Source organism: Rattus rattus, chromosome 12, assembly GCF_011064425.1.
Source record: "Rattus rattus isolate New Zealand chromosome 12, Rrattus_CSIRO_v1, whole genome shotgun sequence".
NCBI lineage: Eukaryota > Metazoa > Chordata > Mammalia > Rodentia > Muridae > Rattus > Rattus rattus.
In genome coordinates, this window is record NC_046165.1 from 70,324,093 (window position 1) to 70,344,524 (window position 20,432).

General features: G+C 43.8%; 1 protein-coding gene across 4 annotated transcripts in view; it reads left to right on the top strand.

Annotated features, from left to right (window-relative positions):
* Window positions 1–20,432, top strand: part of Acin1 (apoptotic chromatin condensation inducer 1) — a 44,963-nt gene that overhangs the window by 10,564 nt on the left and 13,967 nt on the right. For all 4 annotated transcript variants that reach the window (XM_032918201.1, XM_032918203.1, XM_032918204.1 and 1 more), the window contains 4 exons: window positions 9,144–9,232; window positions 10,655–11,920; window positions 12,495–12,713; window positions 14,727–14,842. In XM_032918201.1, coding sequence (XP_032774092.1) covers window positions 9,144–9,232; window positions 10,655–11,920; window positions 12,495–12,713; window positions 14,727–14,842 — 1,690 coding nt within the window. The remainder of the gene's footprint in view (window positions 1–9,143; window positions 9,233–10,654; window positions 11,921–12,494; window positions 12,714–14,726; window positions 14,843–20,432) is intronic.

Consider the following 20,432-nt stretch of genomic DNA (forward strand, 5'->3'; position numbering starts at 1 on the left):
TTTCCTATCCATGAGCCCCTATTCCTTCTCCCTCCCCTTTTTCTATAAGGGTGTTCCCTTCTCCATCCTCCCCCTCCCTAGAATATTTGTGTTTCCAGTTCTTTTGTTAGCATAGAATTTCTAGAAAAGGTTAATTTTTTAGAGATATTTATTGGAGAGAGAGAAATTTTATGTATTGTTAAAAGAAAATGAAGAACTTTTGAAGCTAATTTTTTAGATTAATTTTTTAGATTAATGTCCCTGAAGGGAATTTTCGAAAATCATTTATTTGTTTGTTTGTTTTTATTTTAATTTGTGTGTGTGGTGTTTTGCCTGTGTATATAGCTATGCATTACATGTGTGTCTGGTGCCTAGGGGAACTTGTAAGAGGACATTAGATGTCCTGGAGTTGGAGTTAGAGGTAGTCGTGAACTGAGACATGGCGTTAGAAACTGAGCCTGCGTCCTCTGCAAGGGCAGTAAGGGTTCTTAACCACTAAGCTACCACCACCTTCTTTTTTATTTTTTGAGATAAGAATCTCAATGTAGTCTAGTCTGGCTTCCAGTTCACTAAGTAACCAAGAATTACCTTAAACTCTTGGTCCTCCTGCTTCAGCTTCCCAATCTGTAAATTATGGTATGCTCCATCACATCCTACTTTATTCAGTGCTAGAGATCAAACCCAAGGCTTGCTGCATATGGGCAAGCTCTCCACCGACTGAGCTCCGTGGCCTTAACTGAACATTCTGTCAATAATAATTTCCTTCTCTTTTTCCCCTTTGTGTATGGATCAAACCCAGAGCCTTGCACATGCTATGCTCTGTCCCCTTGGAATTTTATGTGTCTAGGTGTTCTGCCTTTTTTTTTTTTTTTTTTTCTTTTTTTCCGGAGCTGGGGACCAAACCCAGGGCCTTGGGCTTGCTAGGCAAGCGCTCTACCGCTGAGCTAAATCCCCAACCCCAGGTGTTCTGCCTTTCTGTATGTCTGTGTACTACCTGTGTGCCTGGTGTCCATAAGGCCAAAAGTTGTCTGATCTCCTGGAACTGAAGTTACAGATGGTTGTGAGCCACCATATGGGTGCCAGGAGTTGAGCTCAGTTCCTCCTAGCAACTGAGCCATCTCTCCAGCACACCTTCTCTTGCCGCATTTGTTTGTTTTGGGGAGGGCGGCGGAGAGAGAGAACATGCATGCCACAGAACATGTATGGCTGTCAGGACAACTCACTCCTTCTGCCATGTGGAACTTGAACTCAGGTCATCAGGCTTAGTCGTAGTGCCTTGATCCACCTCAGCTGTCTTGCTGGCTACAGACACTCCTTTTTACAGGGTGTGTGCGATGTTGTCAGCCCCCCTGGAAACTAAAGTTAACACTGACAACTTTGGAATGATTGAAGAGCTCTTCAGGGACCTCTCTTGTCTCCAAATAGGGAAGGAGTAGGATGGTCCCTTGCTTTCCCCTATCGGAAAGCAGGAGGAGAGAGAGGGCGCTCTAGTATAAATGAGTCACCATCATTCTCACATAAACATCAAGAGTCTGTTTTCCATTCCTATCTACACATCTTGTTATTAGAGTATTCAGGGCTGTAGCACATGTACTGTCTGTGGGTAAAGAGATTTCTAATTGCACAGAAAACCTTAAAAATGGTAGCTAGGACAAGACACAATGATACGTGTGCATACTATAGGGTTCTAAGATTTTTTTTTTTTTTTAATTATATATCTGTGTGGGTCTGTTCACAGGAGTGCATTGGATCCCTGGAGCTGGAATTACAGGGGTTTGAGCCACCTAACATGTATGCTGGGAACAAAACTAGGGTCCTCAGGAAGAGTGGCACATGCTCCTAACCACTGAGCTATCTCCTTAGCCCTTTACCATAGGATTTTTTTTTAATTGCATTCATTGATAAAGTGTGTGTGTGTGTGTGTGTGTGTGTGTGTGTGTGTGTGTGTGTGTGTGTGTGTGTGTTTGGATGTACCAATGCCAAGACTCACATGTGAAGGTCAGACAACAACTTAAGTGTGCTCTCTCTTGTCACATGGGTCCGAGGGACTGAATTCAGTTTGACAAGCTGGTGTTCTTACCCACGGAGCAATATCGTCTGCCCTTTCTTTTCTTTTCTTTTGTTTTTCTGAGGCAGGATCTTTGTGTTGTCGTCCTAGAACTTGCTATGTATCAGGCTGGCTTCAGACTCACAGAAGAGCCATTTCCCTCTGCTTCCTGAGTGCTAAGATTAAAGGCGTTCCCCATGTGCCAGGCTTTTTTACTATGTAGCCCCAGGTTAACCTCAATCCTGAGGTCTGTCTTCCTTGTTTCCCGAGTGCCAGTAATTTAGTTATACACTACTATATCATCAGAGTATTTCTAGTTCCAAAGGATCTCAGGCCTCCACAGGCATCAGGCACAGGAATAGTACATAGACATATATGCAGGCAAAAATATTTATGTACATAAAGTTAAATTTTTAAAAAGTGAGCTATCTCAAAACTGGAGTAATTAGAGGAACGCCTCATGGCAGAGGTATACATTTGAGGTGATCATTAGAAACCAGAGACCAGAAAAGGGAGTCATTCTGGAACTAAAGGTATGCGAGCCTCCCAGCGTGCATGCTGGGAGCCAAGCTCAGGTCCTCTGCAAGAGCAGCCAGTGCTCTTAACAGCTGAGCCATGTCTCCAGCCTGTAATATTTTTGAAGGAGGCCTGGTAGACTTAGAATAATAGCACCAGAGAATACCTAGGAAAGCAATTTAAAAGGTAGATTGAAATAATAGTAGAGAAGGCTTTAAGGCTAACCCAGTAAATATGAATTTTAAACATTTTCTGAGTAAGTAGGGAATTCTTGAAAGTTCTCATAGGTTAAAAACTTGTGTTTTCTTAGGAAGTTCTTCTGGGGACTAAGAGGCAGCAGTCAGTCAGTAAAGTGCTTGAGAACCTGAGTGTGGGTCCCAGAACTCACGCCAATAAAAGCTGGCTGCAGTGGTGTGTACTTGTGACCCCTGCACCATAGACTATCTCTGAGACTTGCTGGCCGACCAGACTAGCGCCTAGCAAGCTCCTGGCTAGTTAGCGGTCCTTTCATGACGATCAAGGTGGTGACACTCAAACATCCAAAGTTTGTCCTCTGGCACATGGGCGCCAGACACATGGCTTCTAGGTGTAATTCGAAATGAAAATGAGCAGTGTGTCCTTGAATAGGAAAGGATTTGCGAAAGTCGCCAGTTCTGGTGTTTAGGTCCTCAGCAGAACTTTATCTGTGATTGTAATTGATAGAGGAAAGGGTGAGAAGCGGCGAGTGCAGGAGTTGTGGAAGTCGGAGAGTGCAGCCAACAGTCGCCTTCAGTGCTCACCACTGTCATCCATAGGATATGCATTTCACCAAAGATGTGTCTGAGTTGGGGACAACTTAGTTTGTTGAGACCCAGTATTTAAAAATAAAGCTGGGTGTGACGGCTCACACCCTTAGTCCCAGTGCTTGGGAGGCAGGGGGAGGATGGTCTCTTGAGTTTAAGGCCAGCATGATCATTGTGAGTTCCAGGACATCCAGGGCCTCTAGAGAGACCCTGTCTCAATGATGGTGATGAGGTGGGGAGGCTCAGTGGGTAAAGACAGGCGTTGCTAAACTTGAAGGAACGAACTTTCAAAGGTTGTCCTCTGACCTCCACACTTGTAGTGGCATGTGCATACCCACATACTTAAACAGACATATACAGGAAAAATAAAACATCATTTCCAGTTGGCCTGGAACTTGCTCACTAGACCAAGATGGCCATAAAATCTAATTTTCTTTTTTTTTTTTTTTTTTTTTTTTGGTTCTTTTTTTCGGATCTGGGGACCGAACCCAGGGCCTTGCGCTTCCTAGGCAAAGCGCTCTACCACTGAGCTAAATCCCAACCCAAAATCTAATTTTCAACAATTAAAAGATGAAGAGGTGGAACAGGGCTGGCAATGTAGCTCAATGCAGAGCACTTATGTAATATGATGGGGTTCTGGGTTTAGTGACAAACACTGAAAAAAAAAAAGGTGTGGGAGTGAGGGGGAGAGACAATAAGCTCAGTGAGGAGGAACACTTGCAGCCAAGCCTGACAACTTGAATTCAGTCTCCAGAAACTTCTGCAAGATGTCCTCTGACCTCCGCAACCTGCATTTATCCCTGCTCACAATGAAATACTTATAAGTGAGTGAGAAGCCAACATAGTGGTGAGGCCAAGGGCACCCAGCCTAGGAAGGCTGGGCACAGGAGAGCCACAAGTTCCAGGCCGGCCTGCACTATTAAGTAGCAGGGCAACAGGGTCTGGTTGGTAAGGCTGAAAACAAAAGGCAAACCCAAAGCAGGAAGCCGTCGTTAGTTACTGACATAGATTGGCATTCTCCATTCCCGCAACAGCGAGCACCTTGCTCTCCCTCCCGTGCTCGCTATCTCTACCTCTATCTCTCTCGGTCAGGTTGCCAAGAGTCTAAGGAAGGCTGAGTGCTCTGGCTTTGGCATCTTTCCTAGTTACTTATTTTATTTTATTTTTACTGGATATTTTATGTATTTACATTTCAAATGTTGTCCCCGTTCCCAGCTCCTCCCCTCTCCAATCCCCCCTCCCCAGGTCTGTTTATTTTTGCTGTTTATGTATATATATATAAGGGTACCATGTTAGTAGTCTCTGTCGTGATTCATATTTGCCTAATTTGGGTCCTATAAATCCTATCCACAGATTTGTCTTCTGAGATAAACTACTTTTCAGCTGTTAGTGGGTGGCACATTTCTAGAACCCCAGCACTCAAGAGGCCGAAATGGGAGTGTGGAGAGGTTGCAGTCAGCCTGAGCTGCATAGCCATTCCCTGTCTCAAACAACAGTCCTAAACCACTCCTAAATGTTCTTCATGTTCATGCGCCCTTCACTGTCTGCTAGCCGCCTTTCCTTTCTCCAGATGGCTCTGGCTCTGACGTTTTAGAAATAAAGCTTTCCCCGGTTTATTTTGTTTATCTTAGCCCATTGCTGGCAGTGGCTTCACCTTTAGGTAAAGTGCTCAATGTTAATAACATCTGACTTCAAACACTCATGTGGTCACGTGAAGCTAGCCCAGCATGGATCCCATGACACCACCTTCTAACTAAAGGCTATCCTCCATCTCCCCGTGTTTGTATTGTTAGTGATTCCTTGCTTCATTCTGAGAGTCCCATCCAGTTTTTCCTAACTTTCACAAAACAGTCATGGTCAAAACTCTGAGCAGCTTCCAGACCTGTCTGATGACCTCTTACTTGGTGCTTCCACAGTAATGTACCATAGGCCAACCTGCAGTTTACTCTGGGTAGGAAATAAGTCTGATAAGTTTGGGTCTATTTAATTTTTAAATTACAACTTAATAAAACTTGCCTTTGGCCTAATGACATTCATCTCTGGACAACGTCATATACAACTTTTTATTGCCACTTCTTTTGTTATTTTTTTATAGTTAGTGGTTTGCTTTGCTGTGTTTAGTGTTTTGGTAGTAGTGGGGTTGCACCTGGAGCCGCTGCAGTCCCTGTTCTATGAGTGCTGAGATAGTGAGCTGCAGCTCCGACCCTGTGTTTCTGAGACGTCACCTTACTCTCTTCATCCTATGTCTCAGATGGCTTTGAAGTCATTGGGAAGTCAGGGTGGCCTGGAATTCTTTATCTACCTATTTCTCACGTTCTGGGATAATAGGTGTGTGTTATCATATCTGGCCTTGGTTTTGTCTGTCTGTCTGTCTGTCTGTTTCGAGGCAGGGTCTCTATTAAGTGACTCTGGCTGTCCTAGAATTCACTATGTAGACTTGCCTCAAACTCACAGCCATCTGCCTGCCACTGCCTTAGTGCTGGACTGAAGGCATGGCTACCCCACTCAGCAAGTGCTCTGCTTTCAAATTGGGGAGGACAGCATCTCTCCCTTAGCTCTCTCTTCCCTAGCGCTGAGCCTCGTCTCCTTTTAATGTAACATTCAGGTCAGTGACTTAGGAGATTGTGTCGTTCAGCCAATAGTGTTGGGGGAGGCAGTGTTTGTTTGTTTGTTAGTTTTCAAGATATGGTTTCCTGGATATCCTGGAACTCAATTAGTAGTCCAGGGTGGCCTGAAACTCACAGACATCCTCCTGCCTCTGCCTCTGCCTCCTGAGTGCTGGATTAAAGGCATGTGCCACTGCCGCCCAGTCAGCCAGTAGTGTGTTAAGATGTGTCCTAGGCTTGTGAGAGTGTAGATTGTCATTGTTCGTCACATGGATCCTGTTTGCAAGGGATGCAAATGTTTGTTTACTCATGTGAAATTAAATAATTTCAGAGATTCCGTTAATCAAGTGATCACACAATTAAAAACTTACAAAAATGTGTAATCTTGTTAGTTGGTTTTATTAGTTTGGGTTTGGTTTTGTTTATTACAAAAACCAAGCCTAGTTCAGTAGTGTTATTGGTCTATGGAAAACAACAGCAGATCCTGGGTCAGAGCTTAAACTACCAGGATTGTCTGCACTGGTTTAAATACTACTCATAAGGCCATGCTTCATGTGTGCTGGAAACTCTCTTGGTGGTGCTGCGGACTAAGGTGGTGCTTTGTGCCTGCTAACCATCTGAGCTCTATCTCCAGCCCAAATCCACGCTTTGTGTGCTGTATCAAAGTTAAGCTGTCTTATTAACTGCTCCCCTTTCCTTTGCATATTGAACCCAAGCTTTGTGCATTATTAGACAAGTATTCTCTTCAGAATCCACCCACTCTTCTAATGAGTACCTCCTGTCCTTATGCCAGCTTTAAAATTTTATTTTGTTTGTATGGGTGTTTTGTCTATGCGTTTGTCTTCATACCACACTGCAGTGCCCGTGGAGGCCAGAAGAGGGCATCAGATCCCCTGGAACTGGAGGTACAGATGGTTGTGAGCCACCATTGGACAGCTGGAAATGGAACCCAGGTCCTCTGGAAGAATAGCCAGTACTCTTAGCGACTGAGCCGTCTTTCCAGCCCCTGCTTTTTCTAAACTAATTCTTAACCATATATTGCCCTTCTGTATGACTTCTGCCCACATTGGAGGTTAAAGCTAGTACCACGTGTATGTGAATAGGCTTGTGCTCCACCACTGAGCTGTGCACAGATCTTCTATGAAGTATTACAGTGTTCTAGAGAAACATTCTAGACTTGAATGGTCTAGATGATAATTTTCAAGCTTTCTTTTCTTTGAAGGAAAGAAAAAAAACTTTCCATCTTGAACATCGGCGTATGAAACATGGTTAGGAGAACCTAGTTCTAAAGCCCTGCTCATTTGGCATGAATTAATTTGTGTACTTTTTGTTTTGTTTTTCCAAGACAAGGTTTTTCTACATAGCCCTGGCTGTCCTGAAACTCACTCTGTAGACCAGGCTGGCCTCCAACAGAGATCTGCCTGTGTCTGCCTCCCAAGTGCTGGATTAAAGGCCTGCAGCACTGTCACCCAACCTGTTTCTTTTTTATCCCTGGGAGTTTTGGCCCAGGTCTTTGCCACTTGGTTAAGTGAGCACTCCATACTATTGAGTTGTACTCCTAACTTTATTTAAAAAACCAAAGCTTTTTACTCATTTCTTGAGTCTTTGATCTGGTATATTTCCTCATAATATTTTGGTCAGACCTAGCCTGTAGAGCCAACATGGATCACACATATAAATTCTAGTACTCAGGAACCAAAGGCAGGAAGATCCAGGACAGCAATACCTCATCTCAAGCCTAAACACAGATTGAGAGTACACTTCAATGGTAGCATGGTTTTTGTTCTCTCTCTCTCTCTTTTTTTTTTTTAAGATTTATTTATTTATTTCATGTATGTGGGTACACTGTCACTATCTTTGGACAGACCAGAAGAGGGCATTGGATCCCATTACAGATAGTTGTGAGCCACCATGTGGTTGCTGGGAATTGAACTCCGAACTCTTAACCATTAAGCATCTCTCCAGCCCTCATTTTTTTTTAATGTATTAAAAGTACAAGGTAAGGTAAGGTAGGTAAGATATTTTCCTACCTGTGTATCTGTGCACCTTGTTCATGCCTGGTACCCAGGAAGGCCAAAAGAGAGTATCAGACCTGAAACTTGAATTACAGATGGTTGTGAGCTACTATGTATATGCAGGAAATCAAACCCAGGTCCTCTGCTCTTAACTGCTGAACCGTCTCTCCAGCTCCCTAGAGTGCTTGTTGAGCATGCAAAAGGCCCTGAGTTTTATTTCCCAGTGTTGGGGTGAGAGGAACTAACAAATCACAGTACTAGACATTTTTCAAACATGATACAGGGACTAGAGAGTGCCTCATAAATGGAAGCACTGTCTGCTCTTCCAGAGGCCCTGGGTTTGATTCCTAATACCCACAGGATGGGTTATAACTACCTGTAACTCCCATTCTAGGGGATGTGATATCCCCTTATGGATTCTGAAGGCACAAGATAAAAATCATGCATTCACACAGATGCAAGCCAAACCCACACCCATAACACAACTCTGGTAAGTTGGTATAAAGCAGTGAACACCTCTTGCTTTTATGTTTTTGAGACATAGTCTCACATTGTAGTCCAGGCTGGCTTGGAACTCAACATAAAGTAGCTCATGCTAGCCTTGAATTCATGGCAGTGCTCCTGCTTCAACCTCTGGAGTGCTGACATTGTCCGTGTGAGTGACCATTCCTGACTTCAGAATGGTAAAGTCTCAAATTCTGCTTCAGAATACAAAAAGACATAGAACTAGGTATGCTTTCTATTTCTGTACCCGTGCTGGGCCGTTTGAAGTTCCTGGAAGTTATTTTACTTTTGAGTTATTTGACGTATTAAAATATTCCTCAAAATGCATAGCAAGAGTTTTTGTTTTGTGTTTTTTTAAGATTTATTTATTTTATACATGTGAGTACTCTGCTGCTGTCTTCAGACAAACCAGAAGAGGGCATCGGATCCCATTACAGGTGGTTGTGAGCCACCACGTGGTTGCTGGGAATTAAACTCAGGACCTCTGGAAGAACAGTCAAGTGCTCTTAACCACTCAGCCATCTTTCCAGTCCCATAGCAAGAGTTATTAAAAGAATCTTAGTCTTGAGCACATATGTGGGAAAATGAACTATTTTATTCCAGACCTTGTAGGCAATAATTGGTTGAATTTTAGAAAGTCATGAGTCAAGGCTTTCATGTCATGAATATGACTTGATTTTCTTTCATTTGATAGGAAAGAGCTCCTCTTTTTCTGAAGAAAAAGGTGAATCCGATGATGAAAAACCAAGGAAAGGAGAAAGACGATCATCCCGGGTCAGACAGGTAACCCACCCCCTCCAGCACAGCTGCTGCTCTCTGCGTCTCAGGCTGTCCGAGTTGGTGTCTCTGTTTGTGTAGCCCTTTTTCTAATGTCAGTCACTGTTTTCTGTTGTTTAGATGTGCTCTGGCCTTCAGGCTTCTGATCAAATATGTACATTTTTAACTTTTTTTTTTTTTTTTTTTTTTTGAGACAGTCTCACTGGATCCTCTTGTCTGCCTTTCCTATATACTGGAGTTACAGATATATGCTACTATGGCTGACGTGAATATATATGTGGGTTTTTTAAAACTTAACTGTGAGGGCTAAGTGAGTAAAGGCACCTAATGACCTGATTTCAGTCTCTGAGACCCTCACAGCAGAAGGGGAGTAACAGTTCCCATCAAGTTGTCCTCTTGAGTTACACACACACACACAGTGCATCTTTTAAATATTAAAGTAATTAAATATGAAAGTCAATAGGCTGGACTATGTTCCTAACCGTATAATTAGACAAGATGTGATATAGTTATTCAATTAAAGCTACACGAGCCAATGTTAAGGAAGAGCAGTGGAGAAGCATAGCCACAGGTAGTAGACTGTGCAAAGCTATGGCAGCACTAGGTGTGATCCACTTGTATTCCCAGCACTTGGGAACAGAGACATTTGTTCATTGCGTTTGAGGCCACTCTGAGTTATATGACATCCTGTTTCAAAGAGGGAGAAAGAAGAAGGAAGCTGAGAAGCAGGGTGTGAAATTACATCCAAAGAGAGAAGGGGAAATGCCAAGACAGCAGAGAAATGCTAAGTAACCACGGGTTAGTTCTCCCTTCTACTTTGTAGATATTCTGTCCACATTAATGTTAAAAGTTAAAATTTAAGTCAGGGTCTGGAGAGAAGTGGCTTAGTGGTGAAGACCTCTTCTGACCTCCTCAGGTACTGGGCACATACACGATGTACCTGTATACATGTAAGCAAAGTATTCATCCATGTGAAATAAACCTTAAAAAAAATTAAAGCCAGGACAGGAGAAATGGCTTAGCAGTTCAGAACACTGGCTGCTCTTCCAGAAGACTCAAGTTGTACACCCAGCACCCACATGGCAGCTCACAGCCATCTGCAACTTCAGTTCCCAGGAATCAGGTGCCCTCTTCCGGCCTCTGTTGGCACTTGTGCTCACAAGGATAGCATGTGTCCATAAATAAATAATAGACTAAATCTTTTTAAAAACAAGGAAGAGAGTAGAGGCTAACACAAAACCAGAAGCAGCTCCATTGCCACGCTCCTTGTGTTCCCAGTTTTGGTTTGGTCGAGCCCATCTCAGCACTGGTCACTGTCTCACCCACTTCCATGTTGCTAAAGTTCTCTACCCAAGGGTGCCGTGAGGATGCTTTTTCTCTCTTCACTTCAAACAGATGTATCTGAAGCCATTGTATATCTTCTTTCAGGCAAGAGCTAAACTCCCTGAGTACAGTCAGGCTGCTGAGGAGGAAGAGGACCAAGAGACGCCATCTAGAAACCTGAGGGTCAGAGCAGATCGAAATTTAAAAGTAGAGGAGGAGGAGGAAGAGGAGGAAGAAGAAGATGATGAAGAAGAGGAAGAGGAGGTAGATGAGGGACAGAAATCTAGAGAAGCCGAGGCACCAATCCTGAAACAGTTTGAGGATGAAGAGGGGGAGGAGATTTTCAGAGCAAAACCAGAAAAGGTAGTGGATGAGAAACCCCCAATCATAAGATCCCAGGAAAAGGATGAGTTAGAGAAAGGAGGGCGAGTTACAAGATCCCAGGAAGAAGCTAGAAGAAGTCATCTGGCCAGACAACAACAAGAGAAAGAGACACAAATTGTTTCTCTCCCTCAAGAAGAAAATGAGGTAAAATCTTCACAAGGTTTGGAAGAAAAATCCCAGTCTCCTTCCCTGCCTCCCCTCCCTGAAGACCTAGAGAAGGCCCCTGTCGTGCTGCAGCCAGAGCAGATAGTCAGTGAAGAGGAAACACCCCCACCTTTACTTACCAAGGAAGCTTCGTCTCCACCAACTCACATGCAGCTCCAGGATGAGGAGGAAGTGGAGCCAGCGGAAGGCCCCGCACCCCCTGTCCTCATTCAGTTATCTCCTCCTGGTGCAGATGCTGGAACCAGGGAGCCCACGGTGTCTCCCCACACAGTGCAGCTGCTCAGAGGCCTGTCTCCTCTGTCAAGTACTGCAGACACCAAAGCAGAGTCCCCAGCAGAGAGAGTGTCAGATGAGAGTGTCCTGCCCCTGGCACAAAGAAGCCTACTGCCCGAGCACTCAGCCCAGAAAGGTGCTGAAAGTGAGCATGAAAAGTCTGCTCCCCTTCTCCCTCTAACAAGAGAGGAGTCAGCACCCGCCAAAGGGATCACTGAGGAGCCTGTGAAGAGACAGCCTTTGGAACAGAAGGAGGGCAGAAGAGCTTCCCACACTCTCTTCCCAGACCACAGCTTGAAACCGTCAGCCGACTCATCCTCGAGCCGATCATCCTCACCTTCATCCTCCAGCTCCAGATCCAGATCTCGATCTCCTGACAGTTCAGCTTCCCGCTCACAGTCATCTCCAAGATCTAAACAGAGAGATGTGTCTCAAGCGCGAGTTCATGCCAATCCTCATGATAGAGCCAAGATGGGCTCCAGGTCAACATCAGAGTCTAGGTCACGTTCTCGATCTCGTTCCCGCTCCGCATCAAGCGGCAGCAGAAAAGTGAGTATGGAGAATCCTGTCTCTAGTGATTTTGAACGTCCGAGTAACCTGTAATGATTTCTGACAGGAATGGAAGAGTCCTGTAGTCTCCACTGCTTACTTTTCCTTCACTACAGGGTCAGTGCAGTGGTCACTGGCGTCCCTGCCTGTTCTGAAGCCCTTAGATTACAAAGCGTATTGAATATGCCTCTTTCATTGATACAGGCTTCTTGAGAGTGTAAGCTGCGGGGTGGAACTTAGTGAACTTTCCTAGTATGTGGCTGGAGATTATTCACTTAAGTGGAAATACACACGAGACAAAAAAAATCTGGAAGAAGACCAGGTATTCTCAGCCTGTACTTCCAGCACTGAGGAAGTCAAGGTCATCCTGGACTGTGTATCAAATCCAGTACCTGTTTGTGCTACTTAAGTCTCTTTATCAAAAGATAAAAAAGGCCCAGACTATATATTGGGTCAGCAGAAGCTGGGGAAAGTCTGGTGGTCTCCTGTATATACAGCATCTACTTACACTCATCTCTCCTAAATATTTGGAATATAGGTAATTTCACTTTTATGTTTCCTTTTGTGTTTTTAGTCTCTGAGCCCTGGAGTCTCCAGAGATGGCAACACCACCTACACTGAAACCAAAGATCCCTCTTGTGGTCAGGAGGCTGCAGCTCCATCAGTGCCACAGCTGCAGGTCCTTGAACCAAAGGAGAAGGCTCCCTCGTTCTCAGCCTCTGTCCGGGGGAGGCATATGAGCCAGCCTGAGCCAGAGCAAAAGCACGTGATCCAGAGGTTACAGCCAGAGCAGGTAGGCTGTTTAACCTGTAGGCCTAGTTTTCCCATCGTGCAGTGGTTTTGAGACTTGGCCTTGCTCTACAGTCCAGGCCAACATCAAATCAATGGTGCTGCCTTGGTTCCCCACTTTCTGGGATTACAGTGTTCACCGATCGCGTGTCTTCACCGAAAAATCCAAAAATCTGTCTGGACCAGAATGAAGAAATGCAGACAGTTGAGAACACTTTTTTTTTTTTTTTTAAGATAATATTTTATTTATATGAGTACATTGTCACTGTCTTCAGACACAGCAGAAGAGGGCATCGGATCCCATGACAGATGGTTGTGAGCCACCATGTGGTTGCTGGGAATTGAACTTGGGACCTCTGGAAGAGCAGCCAGTGCTCTTAACCACTGAGCCATCTCTCCAGCCCAAGAATTCTTCTTGGGTTTTTTTTTAAACCAAAAGCCATTCATTTATCTTTTTGTTTGTTTGTCTTGTTTGTTTGGGAGTTGGCATGTGCTGTGGCATGTATGTGGGTCAGAGGCCAAGTCTTGGTTCTTCTACCGTGTGGCTTTCAGGGATAGAGCTCAGGTCATCAGCTACTGAGCCATCGCAGTGACATGTTTTTATTTTAAGATTTATTTTATGTGTGAGTATTTGCCTGCATGAATATGTGCGAATGTAGAAGACCGAGGAGCTGCAGTTAACTGCTTGTAAGCTGCTGTGTGGCTGCTGGGAATGAGTGTGAGTTCTCTGCAAGAGAGCAGCAAGTGCTTTCAGCCCTAGAGTTGTATCACTCAGGCTCCCCCAACCCTGCCTTGCCTTTTCTTTTCAGTATACTTACATGTACAGGTGCATACCCCATAGTGTGTGTATAGACCTTAACACCCTGGGAAGTCAAAGCTTTGTGTGCGGTTCAACAGCAAAATTCTCATCTCTGGGTATCTTAAGTTATATTCTTCCTCAGAGCCCTTCCACTTACTTGCCTCCAAAGGGAGGCCTTTTCTCAGTTCTTTCAAAAAAAATTCTAAGCTGAATGTGGCAGCATAAACCTTTAATCCCAGCACTGAGGAGCAGGCAGATCTCTGAGATTCAAGGCCACTCTGGTCTACAAAGTGAGCTCCAGGTCAGCCAGAGCTGTTTAGAGAAACCCTGTTTCTTTTGGCTTTTTTATTTGATTTGTTTTGGTTTGATTTGGTTGTTGTGAGACAAGGTTTCTCTTTGTAGCTCTGGCTATCCTGAAACTGTAGACCAGGCTGGCCTCAAACTCAGAGATCTGTCTCCTCTGCCTCCTATGTGCTGGGATTTAAGGCATGTACCATCCTACCCCCAAATTCTAGAGCCAGGCACAATAGCACAGTCTTATATCTTAGTATTGAGGAGGATTGCTTTGAGTTCAGAACCAGTCTGGGCTACATAGCAAGACCTTGTCTCAAAAAAGGTCATGGGAGCTGGTGGTAGTGGTGGCTCATACCTTCAATCCCATCACTTAGGAGGCAGAGACGGGCAAATCTCTGAGTTCAAGGCCATTTTGATCTACAGAGTGATTTCCTGGATGGCCAGAGCCACTCAGAGAATCCCTATCTTGAAAAGCAAAACAAACAAACAAACAAACAAAACACACAAACAAAATCAGGGTCTTGCTCATGCTTTGCAAGTCCTCATACTTTAGCCTCCATAGTGCTGAGATTACAGGCCATGGCCTGGAGAGTCTTCAAGTACCTAGCCAGGCATGATAGCTTACATATTCAACCCCAGCATGCAGGAGGTAGAAGCATGTGGGTGTCAGTAAGTTTCAAGACTATGCTGGTCCTCAGTGAGTTCCAAGCCAGCCAGAGCTACACAGTAAGAACCTGCATGGAAAAAAACAGTTTATATAGGAGTGATCTTCCTCCACATCCCATTCCACATTTCAAAATAATAAACAGCCTTATGTGAAACTGCTACTGTGTATGTCCTGCTCTTTCACTAGCTTCAAGTTAAAGAAAGTGAATCTGACAGGATTAAACCCTTTGTTTTGTTTGGTTTTTGCTCTATTAACAGGAGAGCCCAAAGAAGTGTGAAGCTGAAGAGGCAGAGCCACCAGCTGCCACACAGCCTCAGACCTCAGAGACTCAGCTCTCTCAGCTACCAGAGGCAGAAAGGACTCCTCACACCGCGTAAGTGAGGTGATAACGAGGGACGGCAAGTGTGGGACCAGTCTTCACTCCATGCAGTCTTTATTCACGATTTCCTTTTAAAACGTAAAGGGAGTGTTTTATATGGACAGAGGCCAGACTTTAATGTCACTATGGTAAGGGCCTCAATTCCCAGAACATTAAGGTGGTTTGGAAAGTAGTGATCAGGGCATAAGAAGAAACATGTGGGTCTTTGAGCTGAAATAGGTAACTGCTTTAAACAGTACACACCTCAGTGTAACCCTGCTGCTTAAAACAGTCCTAACTCAGGGTTCTAATCACATCTGAGCCCGAGAACTCCGTTTAATAAAGAATGGTCTAAAAGCTAGGCATGGAGGTTCGTGCCTGTAATCCCATCTAGGTGTAAGAGGATTAAACTTGAGTGAGCACATTGCAAATTGACAGCAGCTAGATGAAATCCTATTGCGAAATCAATCAGTAGGCATACAGGAGTGCTCAGGAAGATGAGACAAGAGACCTGCTTCAGACTGAAAGTCAGACCTGTTGACAAGTTCCACACCAGTGCTACATATCAGGTCCTTGGCTAGGCTTAATGGCACATGCTTTCACTCTAACATTTGGGAGGCAGAGATAGGCAGGTCACTGAATTGGAGGTTAGTCTGGTCTGTATAACAAATTATAGAACAGCTAGGGCTACAGAGAGACCACGTCTCTTAAGAAACCAAAAGGAGTATCACAAACCTAAGCTTGGTGGCACTGCATTAGAGCCTGGGGCGGGCAGACTGTGAGTTTAGGGCTAGCCTGTACTACATAGCAATACCCTAACTCAGAACAAGCACAAGAGAAGACTAATTCTAATTGTATAGGAGCTTGCCTTCCTTGGTTGCTGCCTGTCAACATCATTAAGCAGTTTGTACTAGTTAAGAGCACAGTATGGCAGATAGGAAGCCCTGGGTCAGAAGTCTTTTTTTTTTTAAGATTTATTTATTTATTATATATAAGTACATTGGCGCTGTCTTCAGACACACCAGAAGAGGGCATCACATCCCATTACAGATGGTTCTGAGCCACCATGTGGTTGCTGGGATTTGAACTCAGGCCTCTGGAAGAGCAGTCAGTGCTCTTCATCACTGAGCCATCTCTCCAGCCCCAGAAGTAATTTCTTAAGACACAGTTCTTACAGTTCTTGTGAGCTTTTTAGTACTTAATTTGTAAAAGGAATATTCATATCTAATTAATTCTGTAGGTAGATACTCGTTATTCAGAGCTTTGTATTGTAAGTTACTGAAGTAATACAGGTGTCACACACACACCCATAACTCCAGTACTCTCTGCAATCCCAATATTGGAGAGGCTGAGGCAGAGCAGTTGAAAGCTCAGGGCTAGCCTGGGATGAGTACCAAGACTTTGCCTCACAAATGAAAAGAAAAGAAAGGGCATGGTGGTACACACTCTGGAGCTGGAGGCAGGAGGATCAGATGTCAGCCTTGACTTCAGAGTAAGTTTCAAGGCTGACCTGCTACGGTGAGAAACCCTGTCTTTAAACATTTATTTATTGATTATTTTCTCTGAATCCCTGCCTTCAAAGTCTGACACTCATGAAAAATAAAGGAAAAAAAAAAGTATCGAAAGAGTAAGGTTGCTTACCTTTTAAACATTAGGAATTCTGGCTTGCAGTGGAAGATGTCCTATTGTTCTGTATTTATTGGTATGTTCTTAGATTCTGCTTCTAGTATCATCTCCTTCTGGGTAATAGTCTGACCATTTGCACACTTTGGAGGGTGGTGGGCAAAGGGAGGGCATAGTTTCGTTTTCTTTAGTGCTCTACTGTGGTAGTTTTGCGAGTCTTCTCATAGTCTTGCCTCTGCTGCCATCTTGTGGCCATTATATTTTTTGATTCACAAACCAGAAGCTTGCTCCCTTTGAAAAGGTTTATTTAGTTTTCGTATTGTGAGACAAGGTCATTATCTTAGAGAAAGGGTGGTTCTTCTAGGACTAGGAAATGAAAACTTCAGTGACTTGGAAGGTGTTGAGAGCTCCAGTTCACACCATGTATGATGAAAGGTGAAAGTTCCTTTGTATGTCATTCAGAATAATATGTGTGACCGTCCCAGGCCCATAAGGTACAGCATGGCCTTGCACACTGGCAGTTTAAAAGTGCATTCATGCCTGGTGTGGTGGGGTACACCTTTAATCCCAGCACTCAGGGCACAGAGACAGGTGGATCTCTGAGTTTGAGGCCAGCCTGGCCTACAGAGTGAGTTCCAGGACAGCCAGGGCTACAGAGAAACACTCTGTCTCAGAAACCAGGAAAAGAAAGAAAGTTGTTGGCCACGCCTTGGAGAGCCCTCCTGTCCAGGTAAGCAGTAGTAGGGCCTACAGTATTCCCTGCAGACCTTTAAATGGCTGCTCTGTGAAATCATAGCAAGAGAGGGAGGGGTTAGTTTGTTGTTTGGAAAGGCCTTTATTTCTGGATTTTTCAATTCATTTCTTGGATATATGAAGGTTAGGGTTACATACAGAGGGTTTTTACTGCTAGAGATGAGTTTGACCTTCACTTTATGGCTAAGATAATCCAGCCATATTGATTCTGACAAGATAAAAGCTTGGGCGATACTGAACATTGTCCGTAGTCTTTCTTGACCTATGACACAGTCTGTCAGCAACCTAACAAGAAGATATATTCAAAGGCCTAAGCCCATCGTCTGTTCTCACAGAGAATTTAGTAAATAAATCCTTGTGGGTTTCCTATATTTCAACTGATTGATTGACAGTGCTCCCAATCTTAGCAGCCTGACAGCCCTCTAGAGCCCTCTGCAACTTTTAAAAAGTAAGATCATTTAAAAATACTAAATAAGAGGAACATTGGTGGCTTAAAGCTTGGTTTTCCTATCTCACTATTACACCACTACAAAATAACAGTAAAAGGTTAGAAAAGGTTAGAATTTACTTCAAGGGCCATTTTTACTCCTGTTAGTTAATCCTATTTTGCTTCTGATTGTGTCTGAGGTGCACTAAATGTAAGGAATAAGCCAGATACAGCATACGCCTTTAATCCCAGCACACAGGCAAAGATGGTGGTCATGGTGAGGGTTCTGTGAATGTGGAGACAACCTGGTCTACATAGAGAGTTCCAGGACAGGCAGAGCTATATCTAGTGAGGCTTCTCCAAAAAAAAATATATACTGGTAGTGAAAAGTCTGGGTTTTTTTGTTGTTTGTTTGTTTGGGGGAATGGGGTGTTTTGGTTTGTTTTGTAGGTGCAGTTGTTCATGGGCAACGGTTAATTCTTATACCCAACCTTTTCTAAGCAGCCTTTCGTATACATACCTAGTAGCCAGTAGCAGCTTCGGACTCTGATGCTGTGCTTACTTGTCTTTATGCTTGAGAAAAGGAAGGAAATATTTAAACCATTACAGCAAACTAACTGATGCTTCCCAGGAGGCTTAATGCCTGTATCCCAAATGGTACATTATTTTAAACAACAAAAAAAAGCATAGTTTATTATCAGAGTTTGCTTACTCTAAGTAACTTGTGTGTAAGGGTAAACTGATAAACTACCCATGTTAGTCTTGTAGCTAAGCACCTGGGGTATCAGGTCTCAGTGTTCCTTACTAAGTTTTCATGTGGGGTCCTTAGCACTTTAGGGTTTTCAGTATTAGAGTTTAAACTGAAATGCCTATACAAACTGCCATTTCCATTAATTTCTCTTAAATTATTCATCCTGTAATGTGATGTTAGTATTTAAGTAATTCTGTCCTTTCCTTCTGAGTGATGCTGCTTTGTGTGTGGGGGCTTTGTGGGGATCCTGTCTCTCCCCTTGTTCCCAGTACAACTTGATAGGTCAGAGATACTTTTTCAAGAGCTGATGAAGTGGAGAAATATGCCTTTGTCTAGACAAAAATGGTATGGTTTCAATGATTCTTTATTATATTCTAAAAATAGCATCTTGGGAATTCTTGGGTCCTGTAAAATTCACCAGAGGGAAATAAAAGGGGCTGGAGAGACGACTCAGAGGTCAAGAGTGCTGGCTTCTCTTGCAGAGGACCTGGGTCTGGTTCCCAGCACTCATATGGTGGCTCAGGACCACATGTAACTCCAGTTCCAGGGGTGTCAGTGCTGTCTTTTGACCTCTGTGGACACCAGGCAAAAAAAAAAAAAAATCTACTTTTTTCTTTTTTTCTTTCTTTGAAATAATTATATTGTTTCCTCCTTCCTTCCCTTTTCTTCCCGTGAAACCTCCCACATACCCTCCTTGCTCACTCTAGCCTCTTTTTTCGTAAGTAGTTGTTACGTGCATTTGTGTGTGTGTCTGTGTGTATGTGTATAGAGAAATAGAAGGCACAAATCTTCTATGTTATGAAAGCCAAGATATTCATCTTAAGAGCTGTAGCACACACCTTTAATCCAAGCAATCAGAGTAGAGGCAGGAAGATCTCTTAAGGCCTACACAACCAGTTCCAGGCCAACTAGGGATTTGTCGTAAGACCCTTTCTCAAAAAAAAAAAAAAAAAAAAAGAGGAGGAGGAGGAAGAAAAAGAAGAAAAGTCCAATAGCAGAAGCTGACTAGAGGTTCTATGGCAGTCCCAGCGTGAGGAAGTAACATAAGCTGCAAGTGAGTTCCAGCAGGTGGCCATCCTTTACCTAGTGAGACAAGGGGAAAATCCATAGCAAAAAATTCCAGTAGCCAAAAATTCTTCCAACACATAATTCTAGAAGTATTTTAACAGCAGGAAATACTTTAGAACAGTAGATGTACATTCTGTGGGATACTTTGTGAGAACTCTGTGTAGAAGTCAGATGTGGTGGTGCACACACACCTTTAATCCCAGTGCCTGGGAGGCTAAGACGGCCGGATCTCTGAGCTGAAGACAGCCTGATGTACCAGCAAGCTCTAGGCCAGCTGGGGCTACACGAGACCATCTCAAAAACAACAAAACAAAAACTAAAATACTCTTTCAGAAACGGTTTAATGGTTGAGGCACTGTGGTTAAAGTGCTCGTCAGCGAGTGTAAGGACTAGATAGAGTTCTGAGGACCCCACTTCAGATCCCCAGAACCCAAGGATACGCCTGGTAGACCTGCTGCCCAACTGCAATCCCATCCTCCCTGGAGGTCAGGGATCACCAGCTTAGCCAGCAAAACTAGCTCTGTCATCAAGTTCCGGGTCTCATTGACAGACCCTGTTTGTCATTTTTGTCTTTAAAGACAGGGTTTTTCTGTAGCCCTGACTGTCCTAGAACTAGCTGATTGTGTAGACCTGGCTTATAGGCTGGCTTAAAACTCACAAAGATCTACCTGCCTCTGTCTCCCAAGTGCTGGAATTAAAAGCATACACCACCACCTGGGGAGAGGCCCTGTTTTAATAATGTGGAAGAGGAAAATGGCTCCTAACATTAGCTTTTTGCCTCCACATTGTAGGCTCACACAGGTACATATATGCATGCATGGGATCCACTGCTCCCACATACATGAAAAAGCAGATTATCTTTTAGATCAACAAATGTTTTAAAACTTGTTACCCACCATTATACTGTAATTAAGAAGTACATTAGTTATTTGTCTTAAAGTCTGAGCTAAGGACCAAGGCACACAGTCCCTACCCCTGAGGAA